The sequence below is a fragment of the Xenopus laevis genome, chromosome 3S, assembly GCF_017654675.1.
Source record: "Xenopus laevis strain J_2021 chromosome 3S, Xenopus_laevis_v10.1, whole genome shotgun sequence".
Lineage (NCBI taxonomy): Eukaryota > Metazoa > Chordata > Amphibia > Anura > Pipidae > Xenopus > Xenopus laevis.
Window position 1 is genome coordinate 69,462,400 of NC_054376.1, and position 21,783 is coordinate 69,484,182.

At 39.0% G+C, this 21,783-nt stretch overlaps 1 protein-coding gene across 5 annotated transcripts in view; it reads right to left on the reverse strand.

Annotated features, from left to right (window-relative positions):
• Nucleotides 1-21,783, reverse strand: part of LOC108712345 (FERM domain-containing protein 4A) — a 222,591-nt gene that overhangs the window by 77,975 nt on the left and 122,833 nt on the right. For all 5 annotated transcript variants that reach the window (XM_041588462.1, XM_041588461.1, XM_041588460.1 and 2 more), the window contains exons 3-4: nucleotides 9,705-9,799; nucleotides 8,253-8,345 (exon numbers count right to left, since the gene is read on the reverse strand). In XM_041588462.1, the coding sequence (XP_041444396.1) occupies nucleotides 8,253-8,345; nucleotides 9,705-9,799 (188 nt within the window). The remainder of the gene's footprint in view (nucleotides 1-8,252; nucleotides 8,346-9,704; nucleotides 9,800-21,783) is intronic.

Below are 21,783 nucleotides of genomic sequence, written 5' to 3' on the forward strand. Positions count from 1 at the left end.
ATCGGATCACTATACCTTAAAGTGATACTGACACTAAAAATCTTCTTTTCAAAATATTAATCTACATTAAAAGTTACCCATAGGTCATGTTGAACGTTTTTTGCTGATTGTTCTGCTTAAGTAATTGTTACTTGAAGTTCCCCAACCTGACTGTGTCAGTTAGAGTTTCTATAGCTAACCGACTACTGCTGCCCAAATATGGCAGTCCCTCATAGAGGAACATGGGGGTAAGAAAGGCAATGTAAAAGCATCAGGCAAATACTTTTATGACAACATTATAAATAGCATTCAAAGATAATGTTATGATAGTTATAAAAAAAGGTTATTTTCTGATGTCAGTATGTCTTCAAGTCTCCTAAAAAAATATTTAACCATTAAATAAACCCACTAGAATTATTTTACCACCTATATGACATTCCTCCCAACATTTCTGAAACAGAAAAAGGGACAAAAATATTTGACCATGCCCATTTTTGTGGACAACCCCCCCCCCTAATTACCATGTTCATTTTACAAAATTTGGCAGGTTATGAAAGTTTGAACACATTTCTGTGGTTTTTATCTGTTATAACAGTTTTGCTAATGGAGGTAAATTGCCCTTTAAGCAGCAAGTCAGTTTCCCCAAGAGACCTGCTTATCTGAAATTGTTACAATTACTTATTTGCTTATCTTAAATTGTTACAAATGTATCCAAGTGCACCTGGCACATATTCTTGGCTCTCTGCGAAAAGACAATTACGTTAGAAACTGTGCAAATTTTTCTGACTGTTCAGTGCAGGAGATCAAAGAGAAAGTCGGGATATTTCAGTAACACGCCAGGACTGCTGGCTGAGCTGTCAAAATCGTGACTGTCCCGCTCAAAACGGGAAATTTGGTATGATATGGCTTTATGTCAGCTTAGTTCTATTAAGTACAAAGTACTAGTGGTGGTTAGTTATTAACACTCTGCAAATTTGCACCTTTGCCAACCAATTAGATGCTTTCAGTGTTCAACCTGCAGCTGGCATTAAAAACGAATTACTGATTGGCTGCTATGAGTTACTGCCCAGGTGCAAATTTGCCCAGTGTTTATAAATGAGCCTTGTTCCAACTGCAGATATAAAGGAAATAATAGTCGAATTAACTCTAAATTCAAATAGTATCTGATTTAAGAAAAAACTCATATCTAAAACTTGAATGAATATTACAAACCTGCAAACTCAAATCGAATTTAATTTGACTAAACTCGAATCGAGTTTTTTTCTCCAAAAAAAACTCGAATGTCAGGAAGGTATGTTCAAATGGGTCACTGGACCTCTGCCATTGACTTCTACATGAACTCAGCAGGTTTTAGGTGACGAATAGTTGAATTCGAATTGTTCTTTGGGTCCAGGTATGATTAATCTCGAATTTGAGTTTGGATTATTCCTAACTCAAATTTGTGAGTTTTGACCAAAAATCCAACTCGAAAATTCAAATTCTAATTTTCAATTCGAACCTTAATAAATCTGCCCCCAAATTTATCTACTGTGCCAACACACCCCTACCTTGCATGTCACTCAAAAGGTACAGGTTAGGAGCACCAGGGGACACAATTCAAACATTTTCAATGAGCTCTGAATTTGTTCCCCTAAACCTACAGCACTTGCAACTGTACTAAGGGTAAATAAGCCCAAACTAGATTTGTCGAAAATAAAACCACTATTAATTATAGGATTCAGGAAATTAGCAAATATAAAGCGTTTCAAGATGGAAGATTGTACAGAAAAGTACAATAAAGGTTAGCCGTGTTCTTATTTGGAGAGGTAAAAGCTAAATTCTATTGTTTGAAAAACTTTTTTGATGCCTTGACCCCCCCATGCACTTACGTATTGACTATAAAGTGATCTTTCCTGGAATTACCCCACATTAAACACACTTGTAAACTTAATCAGATAATGTAATGTAATATTCCCCTCAAACCAAGAACATCATGAATGTTCAGTGTAAGATAAGCCTGGAAACTTTTAGAACTGCATGTGTTAAAATAGTCAGCTAATGTCAAAATCTAAATTACAGGATTCCAGGGCTTTGTCAAAAGCTCAGCAAGATTGGAGAGTTGGCAAACCATAAAACCATAGAATTTGGCTAATTTGATACTGACCCACACACAATAAAAAAAACAATGGTGGTCCTTTTACTGTAGACCTGCCAGCTCTTTGGATTCAAATCAAATATCTGCTTGTCTTGTCTGAGGCAATCAAGAGAACCTGGCAGTGCTACAGCAAGAGGCAAATATTCAAAAGTACACATGTTAAGGATCAAGGAAAAATACACACAAGATCATATTTTATTATGCAGGATTGCAATATGTACTATGCATGATCATGTTTCATACTACAAGGGTATGTTATTTCAGGATTTGGCTGGGCAAAGCAATGATAGAGAATTAACAGCCTGTGCTCTCTCTATAGGGGATGAGAAACAGAGAAGCCCTGTCAGACATTATTAAAGCACATTACGAACAAAACGATCCAATAGTGATACTCATTATTCGTTATGCTGGATTTGCAGGTATATTTACACTGGTAGAACCCATGTTGAATATGGCCTGTATTAAGCAATATGTCATCACAGTACTACTGCAATCGTCTACATTTTTATAATGATTCCAAAGTGAAGTGCTTGTGAATCTAAGGGGCCAATTTGTAAAGTTCATAGAACATTCATTTCTCCAAAATGTACTTTTTAGCGCAAACGAAAACAATTTGCATCGTTACTTAATGCACAACTTTTTCATAATTTAAGTTAGTGGAATTTCCTTTTCTTGTAAAGATCAGCCTTTCATTTGTGGTTTTAGAGGTTTTTTTGGAGATAATAGGCACCTGTGATAAAACCTAATTGTTAGAGAACACATTTAAATGCTAAATTACCAAATTATATACAGACCATAATAGATAGCTGTTGCCATCTCCACACAAAACCAGTTACTAAAACTTGTCCCTTCTTGTATACAAACCTTGAGAAAATAAGTTTTAAACAATGTAATGCTATGCCCATGCAAAATTCATCATGGAGCAGGACAATAGTCTAAGGGCAAACCAGGAGATTAATTGCCAGTGATAAATCTCTGATTTTGTTGGCGATTAATTTCCTGTAAAAGCTTTCCCACTGGCAATAATGTGATAACGCTGGTGGTAACTCCCATGTATTGCTTCAGTCTCCCTTTTGATGCATATTGCTTCTACATATTTCTATTTTACATCATAATGGCTAGGACCTTTTTATGGGTTGGGCACCCAGTGTAACTCTTAAATGTGTTTTTGTAGGACCACATTCCTATACAGTTATCTTAAAGGGCTAGTTCATCTTTAAATTACCTTTAACTGTGATGTAGACAAGTTACAATTGGTCTTTATTTCTTATTTTTGATGGTTTATGAAGCATTAGCCATTTTTAGCAGCTCTCCAGTTTGAAATTTTAGCTGCTACCTGATTGCTAGGGTCCAAGTTACCCTAGCAACCAAACAGTAATTTTTATGAGAGATTGGGACACTTTTGGTACTTAATATCCCAGTTGATGACCATGCACCCCAAGAAAAAGCAGTCAGCAGTTAATTGTGCCTCAAAAAGTCTGCATAAACTGCTGCATATCGTGGCAGGACTATAACATGGTAACACTCAAGCTATGAAAAATAGTCAATTATGAAAAGGCTGTTTGCGAAAGACTCAATTTTATGTAAATAATAAAAAAATGTAATAGTGATTTCCTTTTTCTCAGTAATAATAAAACAGTACCTCTTGATCCAAACTAAGATATAATTGATCCTTACTGGAAGCAAAACCAGCCTATTGGGTTCATCTAATGTTTACATGATTTTCTAGTAGACTTGTGTATTGATGTCAATCAAAAGAAAGATCCATAATTTGGAAAACCCCAACAATGAATAATGTATAAAAAAAAGTAGAAGAGAAAAAGGTGAAGCACTATTGCATGGACAGAGCAAGGGCAATGGCACACATTTCATTTTCCATCCATTTTTAATTTCCCTGTAAGCACTAGAAAATGCAGTAGAAGGCCATTTCCAGTGATTATGCAATTCAAGTGTTTTTCCACTAGCAAGTCACATGCACAAATGCAAAAGGGAAAATTGTGTCATGCCTACCGTGATCTTCTTTTCCTAGACAAACTACCTCTCACTATGGCCCACCCCTTTTCCGGTAGTTTTTAGAAGCTTGTTGCAAAGGTGCCAAAAAGTAGGTGAGATTGATGTTTTAAAGATCTGGGGAGGGTGTTTCTGATTGGAGCAGGACAGGGGACTATCCCGGTAAGTACTGACATGAAGTTCATCAAGTGAAAGGTATTTTTTGACAGTTTATCCTGTCCTTAAATGTGCTATATTTTGTACTTGTAGAAGAAAAGTTTAGAATATTACTTCTATATTTAATAAAAAACCATAAAAACAACTTTAGCAATTACTCCACTCTTCTAATCTTCTCTAATCTTGCCTACCAATACAGCATACAAAACACATACAATAACATAGGACACATGATATGACATGAACAATTTACCCTAAGGCTAAGGCCACACTAGGCGATAGCGCCGCGATTTGACTCGCGGCGACTTTTTGCGGCGACTTTTAAGCCGCAATCGCTGGGGAAACTTTTGCGCTGGCGTCTATGGGGAATCGCGAGCGTAAAAACACACGCGGCGATCTTTTTTCTATTGTCGCTCGAAATCGCCTAGCGAGGCAATTTCGAGCGACAGTAGAGAAAAGATCGCCGCGTGTGTTTTTACGCTGGCGATTTTTCGCGATTCCCCATAGACGCCAGCGCAAAAGTTTCCCCAGCGATTGCGGCTTAAAAGTCGCGGTGAAAAGTCGCCGCGAGTCAAATCGCGGCGCTATCGCCTAGTGTGGCCTTAGCCTTAGAATGTGTGTTGGAAACACCCTTCAACCATTATGTTAATAGTTTATTTCTGATGTTTTTGGCTGCAAATATTTTAATGGCTAAATCAGTGTTAATGTCTCTCCCAGTGGGATCACTTAAAAACCCTGTTCCACCCACAAGTCCACTGGGCTCCTCTGATAATCGTTCCTGCTTAAACATTCCCATAACACAATATCCGGATTGTGGAAGGAAATCACATAACTCAACATGTTATTCCTGATTTCACAACTCAAATGTTATCCTTAGAATTCCCAAACCTTTTCATTATGTGCAAAAACTCCACAATACCAGATGTCTAGATAATAGATCTACTTTGTGCTAAGAAATCTTACATCAATAAAGCAGAAAAATTGTTTCTCATCTCCACATCTGTATTATGGTTTCCCATGGGGAGAATAGGAGAACAGAAAATACAGAAAAAGGAGAGAAAAGAGAAAGAAAGCAAGCAAGCCTGTGATTCTCTTATTTACTGTACAATGGTAATAAAGGTACTGATGTTATGGATGAAAAAGTTATTACAGTCTCCCTGCTGGTTTACATTTTGATCCCACAAGCACTGTCTTCATTAACTATTGGTGAAATGTAATACATTTGGATGTGAAATGTTTTTGAAATGTCATGATGGTTTTTCAAATGCAACAATCAATCAAAGGCAGTACCTCATGGTGGGGAAAGATACTTTGTATTCTTTAAAAACAGGACGTAAGGCAATGAATAAGAGACAGAGAGAGGGTTGCCATAGCAGAGTGCTTGGGAGATGAATAACATAGCAGGAGTTCTTCATTTTATCAGAACTCCAGAACCACTGCTAACAATCAGTCAGGGAATGTGGACATTTGTGTGCATCATGAATAGATATCTGTGCATATATTACACATGGAAACTAAGCAGGGCAGTATCATAAGGGACGTGTAACCTTCAATCTACCAGATATGATTGAATTAAAATACATGAGATCCCCTTGCAGCTGTTATTAGGGGGTACTGACAGCGTTAGACCCACTACAGCTACAAGTTTGCAATTTTTAGCCAATATAACAAATGAGGCCAGAACAGTATAATTTTCCTTTTTATTTCCTAATACTTAGTATTCTGTGCAAATATATCACAGAATTCCAAAGCAATTGCTAATATAATTTTAGCATTAAAAGTAATAATTAATAAAATTTTAAAGTATAGTAAGAAATGGTTCAATCCTTACAAAACATACAGTAAATACTAATGAACCACAAATAATAACCTTTCATAGGACATACTAATTAGAGGGTGCAGGCACCTTCCAAACACTTTTATTCAGTTTAGTTGCTTTCCATCTTTTATTTTGTACCGTTTTCAGCTCAGTGATTCAGGAGCATTCTTAACTGTTGCAATTTGCTGCATTTAGTTGATTCAATTCATTGATACATTTTTAAGCAGTATCTGTGGAATATTAGCAACTATTGTATCAATTCTAACAGCTGCCTTTAATGAAACTCAGGGATTCTGCTTAGCAGGGCAAAATATAACAAATGTATTGACTAAATGTTTCAATTTAGAACAGTTAAAGAATCGGTGACTTCCACTTCCCAGAGGAAAAAGTCTTTATTTCTGGTGAACTGAAACCAACTGAACTGCTAAAAAGTGTGAACAACCCCTTTAGGGAGGAACTCCACGATGCGGCTGGTACAGACACATCGACATGTGATGAAACGATGCTATGTGTCGAATGTTGTGAAGCTAAGAGGAAGTGAAGGAGAAATCGCAGGTAAGAACTACATTTATCCGACTGTCGGATGAAAACGCAGTGCGACGTATGACGACGTGTCGGCTCGAGACGCATCGTGGAGTTCCTCCCTTAAAGGCATCCCTTATGCAAAAGGGTAACTCTAAGCAACATTCCATCATATATTCTTTGTTTTCTGGCTCTTAAAACAATGCAACAGCAATAAGATCTCATCAAGGATTTTTAAACAGGTTTAAACAGCTGACTCAGAAGTCAGAGTCAACAGGTGCAGAGAATGTAAAGTCAGATAGATACTGCTTTGATAGCAATTACAAATACATTTCAACCCGTTGAATCGGAACCTTGCTTAGACATTTATTTTTCCACTTCTGGAAAAAATTATTTTTGTGTGGTGGATCGCTCAATGGTAGGAGTGGCGGTTGGGCTCAGCATGAATGCCAGCCAGGGAAAGATTTTGGGAGATTTTCATTTTAGCTAAACCTGAAAGCCTAACCTGAAGCTCACTTAGGGTAAGATTTGTGGCAAAATAGCTCATATACCAATATAAATCATAAATGTATTATTAACTTATATGGACCCCCGCAAAAGGTTGGACCTTGAAGAGACCTTAAAGGAGGCTTTATTAGAATAGAAAAAAAGAATTAATAAAACTGACCTAAGATATAAGTGAAAGAATACATTCAGTATTATATAATGCATATCTAGACTTGGCAGAAAAATGTTGAATATAAAGAGAATTCACAATAAATATTTGGTAAACTGCAGCAGGTAAAATATGTGTGATGTCAAGGTTAGTTAATTACATACAGCATCATTTATCCCTATTGTAAACAGTAAGGATATGAAATCATGCTATGTCAATGAGCGACCATATTATAGAATGAGGCCACAAATCACCTGTAATTATAAAGTTCCTGGCAGTAAAGTAACTAGTGCACGGGGGGGGGGGGGGGTGTTCAGGCCGGGGCAGCAAGAAAGCCCTCTCCCATAAAGCAATTTTATTGATAGATTCCTGTTAGCGTGAGCATCTGGTGGGGTGCAGGCCCAGTTGCGATTGTACTCCCCGGTAGTTACGCCACTGGTTCCTGGAGCTCATAGGCTATTCATTGTAGTAATCATAGTAATACTGGGGGAAAATTTTTTTCGAACTCTCTTATTCAAGGTTTGGTATGCAAGGCACATAAACACCACATTGAAACTTCTCAGCAGCACTCATATTCTATTTAACTACAGGTTAAGTTACCACAGACCACATTATGTAACGTAATTAGTTTCTCATCTGCTTATGCAAAGAGCTAACTAGAATGAAACTGTCAATTGTGATGTGAACACCTGCCTCCCACCTAAATGCATATTGCTCTAAATAACAAAAGCTACAGAACCTGCATGAAAGCAGAGTAGAATGCCAACAAGTAAGTATATGCAGTATAGTGTAAAGGCTGGACAAAAAATAAATAAAAATTGTATAGTGGATACAAAGGGATAAAAAAACAGTAAATTAAATGCATATGGATGTCTGGATTTTCTAAAAGTCTACATCTTTTCTAAAAAGCAGTTTTAAAAAATCAGACCTCCTGCTGAAAAAAATATGAATATCAACGGAGTATTTATACAACATACCTGACACAAAAGTACAACACAACTGGACCAGACTTTTTAGGAAAATCATGTTCTAATACTCTGCGGTCCAACTGCAACCAATTCAAATGGCCCCTGTGAAAGGAATGATACAATATGAAACATATATACATATCATTATGAACATAAAGTACATTCTCTTTCCCAAATAATACAGATTCACAACCCTGATGGAAAAAAACACAACAAATTTTTCTGCGTTAGGTTTAAAATCCTGAAAATATTGCTGTATGTGTCACTATATTTTGTTTGTACTTATACCATTATACAGATGTAGCTGGATATTTACTACAAAATTTTTCCCTATCAGTTCTGGGAGTGCAGCAGTGAATGTACATAGGAGGTCTACAGTAAAAACATTGTATGCCCCCAGATTAAGGGGCAGATTTATCAAGGGTCGAATTGAAAATTTGAATTGAAAATTTACATTTTTGAGTTTTTTATGGTCAAAACTGCGGCGTTATTCAAATTCGATTCAAGTTTTTTAAAATAATTACATTTTCGAGATTTATTTACCATACTCTGGCCCTTTAAGAACTCGAATTCGACTATTCGCCACCTAAAACCTGCAGAATTGTTGTTTAAGTCAGGGATCAATTTGGAGTTGTTTGCAGCATTCCTGACATTTAAATCAAGTTTTTTTAAAATTCGAATTCTATTCGAGTTTTTGGTTTGATTGTATTCATCCAAAATTCTTTTTTATTAATAAATTTCGATTTGTCGAATTTCGACTTTCGAGTTTATGGGAGTTGTAAAAAAAATTCACATGAATTCGTAATTCGACCCTTGATAAATATGCCTTTAATGGTACAGATTGCTCTCTGTCAGTGGGGATAGTTCAAGGGGTTGTTCACCTCCTACATTTCTCTCCAGTTCAGGTGTTTTCAGACAATACACCACAAATAAAGTTTTTTTTATTTACTATCTATTTTTTCGTCTAAAATGTAGTTTGTCTAAAACTGAAGTTTAAACTTTACTTTTCTTTTCTCTGGTGTTTCAGTCTGGCATCTCAATTCAGGGGCAGACTCTGAAATCTTGATGCAGCACTATCGTTCGACTATTCGACCATTCGATAGTCGAAGTACTGTGTCTTTAAAAAAAACCTTGACCCCCTACTTTGCCATCTAAAACCTACCGAACCTCAATGTTAGCCTATGGGGAAGGTCCCCATAGGCTTTGCATGCTTTTTTTGGTCGAAGAAAAATCGTTTGATCGATGGATTAAAATCCTTCATATCGAACAATTGGAAGGATTTAATCGCTCGTACGAACGATTTTTCATTCGATCAAACGAATTTCGGTAAATCCTTTGACTTCGATATTCGAAGTCGAAGGATTTACCTTCAGCAGTCGAAAATCTGCCCCATAGTGTTAATTACAAATGTTCTATTGTGTAGTTCAACACTTGTTTGTAATGTTATCCTAATCTACTTACGTTTCATCTGTAAAGGCTATCCCAAAATATTCCTTTTCCTTCAGATTGAAGTGTGATGCAACAAGATCCAGCAACTCCTTGGCCAATAGCTTTGGCTGTAAAAGATCAAATACATGTAATTAGAAAAAAAAGCTTGGAAAACCCTCTGTTTAGGCAGAAATGATAATGGGAACAGGTGGCGTACTGTATAGAAACACAGAACCAGACATTTTTAGTGGTCCCTAGCTTGTGATTGCTATAAGCAAAACATTTCTAATGCTTCTTTATGGGAAGTTATAACAGGCAATTAAGGGCATTTTGATGGCCCCAGTTCTCCCTAAGATCATTAAAGTCCTGCGAATCGGTGGATTCAAGCCTTTGTAGCCTCATCACCATTTGTAATGTACTGTATCTGGAATAAAAACAAGAGCTACAGTAACCAAAAATACTGTGCATCAGGATTGTCATCTAATACTGATAAAGCCATATGAAAGGTGTGTATTTCCATTTAAAATCAACTCCAAAATGGTCCAGGTCTTAAAATATATTTCTTGCTGTACAAGCACGTGCACTTTTTGTTTGTGGACATTTAATTCATTCTGTTCTAATTATTTGCTCTTTTTTAATCATAGACAGTCCCAATGCCACATATAAGTAACTTATTTACCATGGATTCCCATAAAGGGAACAGAGAAGTTGGTTTCTTTATGGCAACAAACATAATAGAAAGATGCCCTTTTCTACCTGAGTTTAATCAGTATTAAGGTCTGCTAAAGATTATTAGGAAATACTTATGCTCCTAAAATGTATGCACCCTAATATGCAGCTGCCCCCCCCCCCACAGAAACACAGTGTGCCTGTTCCTGTAAATTACTTTGTTCCATTCAGCATTCTTGCTGCTTGTCCGACACTTTTGCTTAGTGTAAGAGCAAGTATAGTAACTTCCACGAGCCTGAGTGTGCCATACTTTCCCAGTGTATGAGAATTTATAAGGAACCACAATTTACTATGATATTGCTCACAAGCAGGTTCATTTATATGCATGTTTAAATACAGTACATGAATAGATACTATGATACTATCTACTCCTGGATGTCAAGCCGGAGGCTCAGTAAGGGTGACTTATGGGTTGAAGACATAATTGGTGTCCTAGGTTTTCTTACTATCAGTAAGAAACTATCAGTTGGTGACATTGCTATTAGCCAATATCAGGGCCATTCCTGCCATGAGGCAAGGTGAACACCTTGCCACAGGCAGCAGTGAATGACCAGTTACAAGGGGCAGCAAAAAGCCGCCTCCTTAACTTTAAGTGCCTAATTTCCGGGTTTTAAACCGGAAATTTGGCTCTGCTAGTGCAGAAAGTGCAGTACGTGCTCGTTGTGCTAGTGATGCAGCCCCTTTTGACTCACAACAACGATAAACTTTTAAGTGCAGATAGGGAGAGAGGGGCGGCATTGGGGTTGCAGCATCGGGGTTGCAGCCTCAGGCGGCAGCAGCCCTTGGACCACCCCTGACCAATATAACATTTTCATATACAGAAAGAGCAAGTAACAGCAACTTTGTTAAGAGGGACTAAACAGATTTTGGAAATGAAAATATTTCTTAAACTCTTTTGACTTATTAAAACAGAAGCATGCTAGAGAAAGATGAAACTTTGTGCGTTTAAACGCAGTTAAAGGATCCCACACTGTCTAGAGCAAGGGCCAATGTAAAAATGATAGATGGGAAATCTATAGATTCTGACTCTAGACCCTCTTGTCCCTACTTAGCCCTCCAAAATGACCTACTATATCAGGTAGTAGAAAAGGGAAATGACCGGGTAGAGCAGCTGGTTGTCCCAAAATCATACCGGCGTATGGTACTTGACCTCGCACATAAACATGTGATGGGCGGACATTTAGGTGTAGAGAAGACCAAAGAGCGAATTTTGCAACGGTTTTTCTGGCCAGGAATACATGGTGAAGTCGAGCAATACTGTAGTTCCTGTCCAGACTGTCAGTATTCGGCTCCTAGGCCGCATTTTCGGAGCCCTTTGGTCCCTGTCCCTGTGATAGAGACACCATTTGAGAGGATAGCCATGGATTTGGTGGGCCCAATAGTAAAGTCGGCACGGGGACACCAACATATATTAGTAATATTGGATTATGCTACCCGATACCCCGAGGCCATTCCTCTACGTAATACCTCCTCTAAATCCATTGCTAGGGAGTTGGTACATGTCTTTAGCAGGGTAGGAATCCCAAAGGAAATACTCACTGACCAAGGCACCCCGTTTATGTCCCGGGTCATGAAGGACCTGTGCAAGCTGTTTAAAGTAGTCCAACTTCGCACTTCGGTATACCACCCCCAGACTGATGGATTAGTGGAAAGGTTCAATAAAACGCTCAAAAATATGCTCAAGAAGGTGGTAGACAAGGATGGGAAAAATTGGGATTACCTGTTACCCTATTTGATGTTTGCCATAAGGGAGGTCCCTCAATCATCTACGGTATACTCACCGTTTGAGTTGCTATATGGTAGGCACCCTAGGGGCTTGTTGGACATAGCAAAGGAGACTTGGGAGGGACAACCCACCCCCTTTAAAAGTGTCATTGAGCATGTATGCCAAATGCAGGACAGGATCACCGCGGTGATGCCCATAGTAAGAGAGCACATGGAGCAGGCGCAAGAAGCTCAACAGAGGGTGTATAATAGGGGTGCCAGAGTACGCAATTTTTCCCCTGGTGATCGTGTACTTGTGTTGATACCCACGGTAGAAAGCAAATTTTTGGCAAAGTGGCAAGGACCCTTTGAGATCCTTGAAAAGATTGGTGAAGTAAATTATAAGGTTCGCCAACCAGGTAAAAGAAAACCCGAGCAAATTTACCATTTCAATCTTATAAAACCCTGGAAAGAAAGAATGTCATTGTTCACCAAACCTACTTCATCTCTAAGGGCAGAACCCTTAGTGCCAGAGGTTAACGTATCAGACTCCTTGTCAGACACTCAGAGGAAAGAAGTACAGACCTTTGTAACCCAGAATAGGGATGTTTTTTCTGAGAAACCTGGACGAACCTCTTTGGTAAAGCATGACATCATAACTGAACTTGGGGTAAAGGTTAACGTAAAACCTTATAGGGTGCCTGAAGCTAGACGAGAAGCCATATCTCAGGAAGTTAAAAAGATGTTAGAGTTGGGAGTCATTGAGGAGTCGCATAGCGAGTGGTCCAGTCCCATTGTCTTAATACCTAAACCGGATGGGAGCTGGCGCTTCTGTAACGACTTTCGAAAATTAAATACGGTCTCCAAATTTGATGCCTACCCTATGCCTCGTGTGGACGAGTTAATTGAGAGACTAGGGACGGCTAGATACCTGACAACCTTAGATTTGACCAAGGGCTATTGGCAGATTCCCCTGACGGATCAAGCCAAAGAGAAAACTGCTTTTAGTACTCCTGAAGGTCTGTTCCAGTATGTAGTGTTGCCGTTTGGGTTACATGGAGCCCCGGCAACCTTCCAACGTACCATGGACCAAATCGTAAGGCCCCATAGGCACTACGCAGCAGCGTACCTTGATGATGTCGTTATCCATAGCTCGGATTGGCAATCCCATCTACCTAGGGTACAGGCCGTGCTTGATTCCATACGAATGGCCGGTTTGACGGCTAACCCAAAAAAATGTAGCATAGGCCTGGAAGAGGCCAAGTATTTGGGGTATAACATTGGTAGAGGGCTAGTTAAGCCTCAGCTTAACAAGGTGCAGGCCATTCAAGAATGGCCTAGACCAGTCACAAAAAAACAGGTTCGAGCTTTTTTGGGGATCACTGGTTACTATAGACGGTTCATAGCTAACTTTGCTACTATAGCTGTCCCTCTGACTGACCTTACAAAAGGGACCAAGTCCATAATGATCAAGTGGAACTCTGAGGCAGAGCAGGCCTTTCAGACCCTGAAAAAAGCCTTATGTAGCCAACCAGTACTGATAACCCCAGACTTCACACAGACATTTATTGTACAGACTGATGCATCCGATGTGGGGGTCGGAGCAGTACTATCCCAAATCAGAGAAGGTGCAGAGCATCCTATAGTTTTCCTGAGTAAAAAGCTGAACATCCATGAGAGAAACTATGCTACAGTAGAGAAGGAATGCTTAGCAGTGAAGTGGGCTCTGGAGGAGCTTAGATACTATCTGTTAGGCCGCAAGTTTACATTAATTACTGACCACGCCCCCCTTAAATGGATGTGTGAAAATCGTGAAAAGAATAGAAGGGTGACAAGATGGTTCCTGGCCCTTCAGAACTACAAGTTCACAGTGGAGCATAGACCGGGGTCCCAGCTGGGAAATGCAGATGCCTTATCCCGGGTACACTGTCTTGAGGCTAATTGTGTTCCGACCCCTACGTCGAAACAGAGGGGGAGGGTGTGTGAGAGAAATGCTGGATTAGAGGTGGAAGGTGTTTATATTTCTCCCAGATTTCTCTCTTATATATACTAAGCTCCAGGGAAAGTATGTCAGCAGTGAAAGAGTGTTCTTTCACTGCATTTGGCTTATGGAAAAGCCGGTAAAAAGGGCCCTGGAGTGAATGGAAGTGAGCGGGTGGGACTTCCATTCACCAGGCTATCCAGGTTTTTGGTGAAGCCTGGCTAATTAGTGGCCTCGCGAGACTTCAGGGGAAACCCCTTTAAACATGGTGTCTCCAGAGGGACTCTCTCTCTATCTTCCTGGGGAACTGCCTACATGCAGTAAGGGGAGAGCCGGACACAGTGAGTAACCAAACAAACTACTGTTTTTTTTTGTAGAGTTGGATGCTAGATCCTCTCTATGGTATAGAGAGGGAGCGGCGGTATGTTAGTTAGAGCCGGACAGGCTAGGATTTCTTTTTATGTTTTGTTTTTCAATATGCTCCTGTGTGTCGGTTATATATATGAATAAAGCTGATTGCGGTCAGCTTAAAACTCAAAGCTGAGTGTGAACTGTGGTTTTCTGAGACCAATCCGATCCCCGCAATCTACCTAAACCCCCCAGAGACGGCACCACTTGGACGAGTGACGTTACAATATATATACACACACACACTTTCTGATACAGCTAACCGCTATTTTCTCATTCATCAGCCATTGGCTATATAATTCAGTGCAGCCTGTAAATAAATTTATGAAGTGTTTTGCTCTGCAGCTGGTACTGACTTGTGCCTGACTGGCACTACACTCGCGTGACTCATGTATTCTTTCAAAACAATGGGGCCTGTATCTGACCCGCTGCATGGCCAAGGACCGCTCACCTAATAAAAGCCTATTCTGTCTGAAAAACAAATGACACACACATTACTTGACTTTAACTTGTTCATAACTCTGTGTCTGTGAAAAACTTAGCACATATTCCAACAGCAATGAATTCTACTAGGATCAATTCAGCTGACTTAATACAAGTAGCTTATATATAAAAGACATTTCATATATTTAATGTATATGCAAGACATGTATTGTATGCTAAAGATTCCACCAAATGGTAGCAGGTTCTGTTCAATATTCATGGGTTATTATTAGCATAAATATATTCATCTTTTTTAATGCCATAGAATTAATTACATAAAGCTTGAATACTGTTCTGCAACATTAAAGGCCTCATATATATTTTTGTGGTCCCCGCTGACTCTGGCCCACTCCCCACTGGGAACTGTGGAAACTCCCCCCTTCCTGATCATGGATGCAAAGAAAAGTTAAAAGGTGCACGTGGAGGGATTGCAAACTTAATACAATCAGGCTCATTTACTAACACAAATTTGCATCTGGTAAAATAACCCATAGCAACCAAGCAGTAACTTGCTTTGTTAAATCAGCAGCAGGAAAAAATGTGATAGGTTGTCATGTGGAGCTTCCTACTTGCTAATTTACCTAATGTCACCGCTTTCTCCACTAGTTTTACACCACAGACTTAAAATTAACAGCAGTTAAAAAGCACTTTGCTCTTCTTACAATAAAGCAAATCAGACAAAAATGATACAATTCATTATTTAACCAATATGCTGTGAAAATGGCACTGATTTTTTTTCAGAGCTGGACCAGTTGTCATTAGTTTATTATGGGCACTTGGACTTTTCTGATTGACATGGCTTCAGAATTACCAGGGATTTATTTTGGTGCACCTATTTATCATCTTCAAGTGAACATATGCAATTATAACTACAGTCTCACAATCCTGAGTGGACTGCTTTGCTTGGCAAACTGAAATGTACAATGCAGCTTCATTACACATTACACATTATCTCTGTGTCTGCAATTTCATGAATTCCAAAGATTTCTCTGTACAGCTACGGTAGCATACATCCCAATGGTCCTGATTTTAGTGGAAGAGCTCCACAGTGTGGAGCCAAAGGTGGGTGGAGCTTTTGCTAAAAACAAACATTCTGCTAATTTTCCTGGTCTTTTTGTTCTGGGATCTTGCATATTCATGATATCTATGTGTGGGTGGCAAGGAAAGGCGTTTAGTATTGTAAACACAATAATTTCTCAACAGCAGTTTTTCATTAAGCTCATAAATAGCGATAAAACAATCTCACTCTTCACTGTATGCAATTACACTGAAGAGTGAAAACACATGGCAGTTTTCTATTGGAATTTTAAGCAAAAGCAACTCCAGATTTGCAGTTTGGTGCCTTTGTTCTTCCGAAGCCTTATAGTGCATAGATACAGCTAAACGCAAAAGGTTTGGGCCAAATTACATATTTAGTCAATGTGTAAGTGAAAAGTAGTAAACAACTACTGCTGGAAAAGGTTAATACACAGTTACATTTTATTTCACATGCTTTAAAACAAAAGAAGTTTGGATGCCCTAGTAAGTAAACACTTACACTTGTATCTAGCTAAGAATTGTTGCCCCACTCTTACGTGCAGATCGCATGTAAGATCTTTTTGGGGCATTTTACATGGTAAAGATCTACCCACAGATATTAAATGTTGTTTAAGTAAAGAGATTTTGAGGGCCAAAACTTTCAGCTTGCTTTTCTGTAAATAACTTGTGGCGGCTTTAGAAGATATGTTTGTATTCATTATATTGTTGTAGGTGCAATCCCCTTTTAGCTTAAGCTTTTTAGTTCTATTCTGTTTGTGACCATTTTTCCAATATTGAAGTGTTACTTCTTATATCTTTCTAAAGCAGCTGCGGGAGAGGGTCTCCTTTTCTGTAAACTTTTCTAAATTGAAACATTTATTTGATACATTTCTTATCTTTGTCCCTATTGAGCAAAATCCTTGAGTTTCATTACAGGAGAATTCAACCCCTTCGGCACTAAAATCCCTCCCCTGTGTTGCCCCCCCCCTTCCTCCTCGACCTACCTCCCCCCCGCCGGGCAAATGCCTCTAACTTGTTACTGACCCCTGCGCGCAGTTCCTTTCCTGTTGAGTTCATGGAAGCCATGTTCGCCCGTGCGCTCTTCTTCCTGTATTCACCGGCATTTGGTGGCGCATGCGCAGTAGAGGGATTTACCGGTAAGGCTCTACTGCGCATGCGCCAAAAGTCACGAGTTTCCGAAGAAAGAAATCTGAAACTTCGTCACTTTCGGGCGCATGCACAGTAGATCCTTACTGGTAAATCCCTCTACTGCTCATGCACCACCAAATGCCGGCGAATACAGGAAGAAGAGCACACGGCAAACATGGCTGCTGTGAACTCAACAGAAAAGGAACTGCACGGAGGGGTCAGTAACAAGTATGGAGCATTTGCCCGGGGGGGAGGTAGGTTGGGGGGGAGGAGGGAGGGGGGGCAACACAGGGGAGGGGAGGGATTTTAGCGCCGAAGGGGTTGAATTCTCCTTTAAAGGCAGCTGTTATAACTGATACAAGACTTGATAATATTCCACAGATACTGCAGAGAAATGTAGCAACTAAATGTATCAAATTGTAACAGTTGTGCACCTGGATTACTGAGCTGCCAGACAAAATCATCAGAGACAGGGACATTAAACTACAAACTTCAATTTTTGAAAACGGTAAAGAATAAAAGATGGAAAGCATTTGAAAAAAGTATTCATTTCTTGTGAACAATCTGAATGCAACTCAAGTATTGTCTGAAGTGTCAACTGTCAACAGGAATCTACTAATATCTTTTAAGGGCCAATGAGGCCATTTTGCTCAAGGACCTTGCAAAAACAGTGGGGTACTTTTAACTAAATGAAAGATGTCATTTGGCAAAACGTATAGGCATCAGAACCAGGGGGGAGGGGCTTCAAATATTTGTACCCCAGCAGTTACCCAATCCATCCCTGACAATGCAGATAAAGAAAAACAGTTTATGCAGAATCCTATTTATATTCAAGACAAGTTAATTAAATTAAGATTTACAATCTTATTTACTAGAATATAGGGCTCCTCTCTCCAAGGGTGCTACTATTTTCTATAATATGATACTGATGCCTTTACCAGTTTGGATGTAATGTGCTGGAGATGATATTGACTGTGAAAAACAGCTGTCTGCTTGGCAGTACAGAAGTTAGTCCTAACAAAATGAATATATTATGTCCTTATGCAGCACTTCCTGCTTGCAATATAAGTGTGCACTCCACCATTCAGCATAGGATATTGATTGTTAGCTCTTTGAGTGAAGTCCTTATAACATCAAAAAGTAAGTAACTAAACTAAACTAAACTAACTTATTAAGACCATTTTACCAATGATGTGGTATTATAGACTTCAAATATGAATAGTGCATTAGGGTTTTCATGGTTGACACTTTGGCCCCTGCAAACTTAATACAATCAGGCTCATTTACTAACACAAATTTGCATCTGGCAAAATAACCCATAGCACCCAACCAGTAATTTGCTTTTGGGAAATCCCTAGCTGGAAAAATGTGGTTGGTTGCCATGTGGTACTTACTAGGTGCTAAATTTTACCCACGCAGGCTTTCCACAATAATCACAGTATCTGCCAAGTGTCTCTTTTTACCCAGATTACAGGAAACACAAGAAGCAAGAATTACTGTGGTACCTTGGAGTGTGGATGTGGACACAAATATCATCATTTTTCCTTATACTGTAGGTATTTATTTGGGAGTATAACAGGAATTTGTATAGCATATACTAGCCACATATCTTTTGCTGTTATCTAAATCCTCAAATAACTAATGATAAAATTGAGGGGAAATGTGCATAGGTCACTGCACATTAAAAGATGTGGATTATAAACAGACATATAGCCATCCTTAATTATATTTAAAATGCCATAGCTTATAACTCTGATTTGCAAAGACATTTTATATACTGTACATAAGAAAATGAAAGAATTTGCTGCCTGCATTTTTTCCTTAAAAATAAATGGACTACCTCTGAGCAACACTTGGAATTTGTTCTCATGGAAATGTTTTACTAAAAACTGACAGAATTTGTTATTGAATTCCCAATTCAGTTGCTCATTCTGATTGCCTTTTGCATTTTGCATTCCAGTCCATTTTGTGAATGCCTTTATCCTTACTGTAGCCTACAGCTACATATTAAATCAAATGGTAGTGCTCATATTAGGGCTCAAACCTTATCTGACACAAGCTGTCCTAAACCAACCAACCATTCATCTATATGAAACTCTGTAATATGTGCACTATTATAGGAGGATAAAACATCCAATATAGACCTAAAAAAATTCTGCAATATTAAAGTGCATATAACAACATGTATATATATATATATATATATATATATATATATATATATATATATATATATATATATATATATATATATATATATATATATATATATATATATATACACATATATATACACAAATACAGTATACACTTGTATGCATTTGCAGTATAACCAGCTGAATATAAAAATTTCACTTAATTGAAACTGAAAGATGGCAGTAGGTAAGGAATAAAGTTCAAAAACTATTGGAACAAATCGAAATCCATTCAAACTTAAAGGGGTGGTTCATCTTTAAGTTAACTTTTAGTATGTTTTAGAGTGACCAAGTCTAAGCAACTTTTCAATTGGCCTTCATTATCTATTTTCTATAGTTTTTGAATTATTTGCCTTCTTCTTCTGACCCTTTACAGCTTTCAGATGGGAGTCACTGACCCATCTAAAAGCACATTTTCTTAGCTTTATCACTGATTTTTTTATTGGGGTCCTCTCCTATTCATATTCCAGTCTCTTATTCTAATCAATGCACGGTTATTAGGTTAATTTGGATCCTAGCAACCAGTTTGCTGAAAATGCAAACTGGAGAGCTGCTGAATAAAAAGCTAAATAACTTAAAAACCACAATCAAAAAATTAAAACCAATTGCAAATTGTCTCAGAATATCACTCTCTACATTCAGGCACGTTTTAGCCCTTAATGCTGCCTGAGGCGGCATCACTAGCACAGAAATTGCGCTCTCTGCGCTAGAAAAGCCGAATTTTGGAAATTTGGCTCTTAAAGTTACAGGAGCGGCTTTTTGCAGCCCCTGGTAACTTCTGGGCAGCTGCAGTCTGAGGAAAGGTACTTACCTTGCCTCATGGCAGAAACGCCACTGTCTACATTATACTAAAAGCTGGTCATACATGGGCAGATTAAAGCTGCCGATATTGGTTCTTTGTACCGATTCGGCATCTTATCTGCCTGTGTGTCGGGGCTTCTGACGGGTCTCCCCGATCGATATCAGGCCAAAAATCAGCCTAATATTGATTGGAAAGGATTGATTTTTCCTGTGATCAAGGACCACATTGGATAGTTGATGCAGTCCTACGATCTAGTGGCACCCATTTCCTTTGTATAAGCCGATCACTCGGCCCTAGGGCTTAATGTTAGAATTAACTCGATATCCGCCTGCCGCTGGTGTGCATTTAGGGGAAGGATTCACTCGATAAAGTAGTTCAGTAGTTCTCTCTCTAACAGGATATACTGGTAACCATACCAGACTTGTAATTTCCCTTTGGTAACCATACCTACCTGGTAAGATTTAAGTGAGCAGAATTGTTACTTGTCATATGACTTTGATAACAATAACATGTGTGACAGTTATTAGCACTGAACACAGGGGCACAAGTACAAGAGCACTAAGAGGCTAAAAAGTCTCCCCCAGCCTGATCCACTTGGACTAAGTGCTAAAGCAGACAGCGCTAAACCTACATGGTATGCCTTAGGGGAGCACAGAGTCCTGCAGCAAGTTACACAGTGAAGGACACAGCTAGCAAAGTGCTGGTTGTGGCTTTTTGGAACCATGCATCCTGCATTGCAAATGATGCATATTAGAGCTAGACATCAGTCAAGATTTCCAACACTGTAGGAGGAAACATGCTTTAATGAAATATTCTTGAGGATAGAGGTTTGGAATTCCAGCTTGAAGCTGTGAGTAACTGCACCTAAATGATCATTGTGTAATCAGTAGGACATACCATACATTGCTATTTACTTGACTGGTTTAGAAAATGATGTAGCATACAAACAATCCAGCAAAATGAGCCTCCTAACATCGCCATGCCTGTATAATGGTTCTTTGTGACACTTTAATAGATTGGCACCACAGTAAATACAGGATGGGGAGGTTTTCCATCACTACTAAACGGATCCACAAACTAAACCTGCACATGCTCTGAGAAGACATGTGTCAAATCATTTCAAATGCTATATATTTCAATGGTTAATATTTATTGTGTGAAAGCAAAACATGCTGTAAGTTATTTTTTATTACTTGCAGCAAAAATAAATGTAATTATTTGCATTTCACAAAGTGGTTCTCTTATACTGGCAGCTCAAACTGTAGCTAGTTTCACACCCCACGACATAAAAAAAGCCCAGCAGTGCAATGACAAAAGGCAAAGACATACCTGTGTAACATAAGCACATAACAAGTAAAGGTGGCCATACCCGCACCGATAAAAGCTGCCGACAGACCGAGTCGGCAGCTTATTGGCCCGTGTATGGGGGCCCCCGACGGGATTCCCCGATCGAGATCTGGCCGAAAGTCGGCCAGATCTCGATCGGATGGGGTTAAAAATCCCGTCGGATCGCGGCCGCATCTGTTCGTTGATGCGTTCCCGTGATCCCATTTGCGAACGCTAGGATCTGATCGTTGGGCTCTAGGGCCCACGATCGGATCAGCCCGATATTGCCCACCTCAAGGTGGGCATATCGGAGGGAGA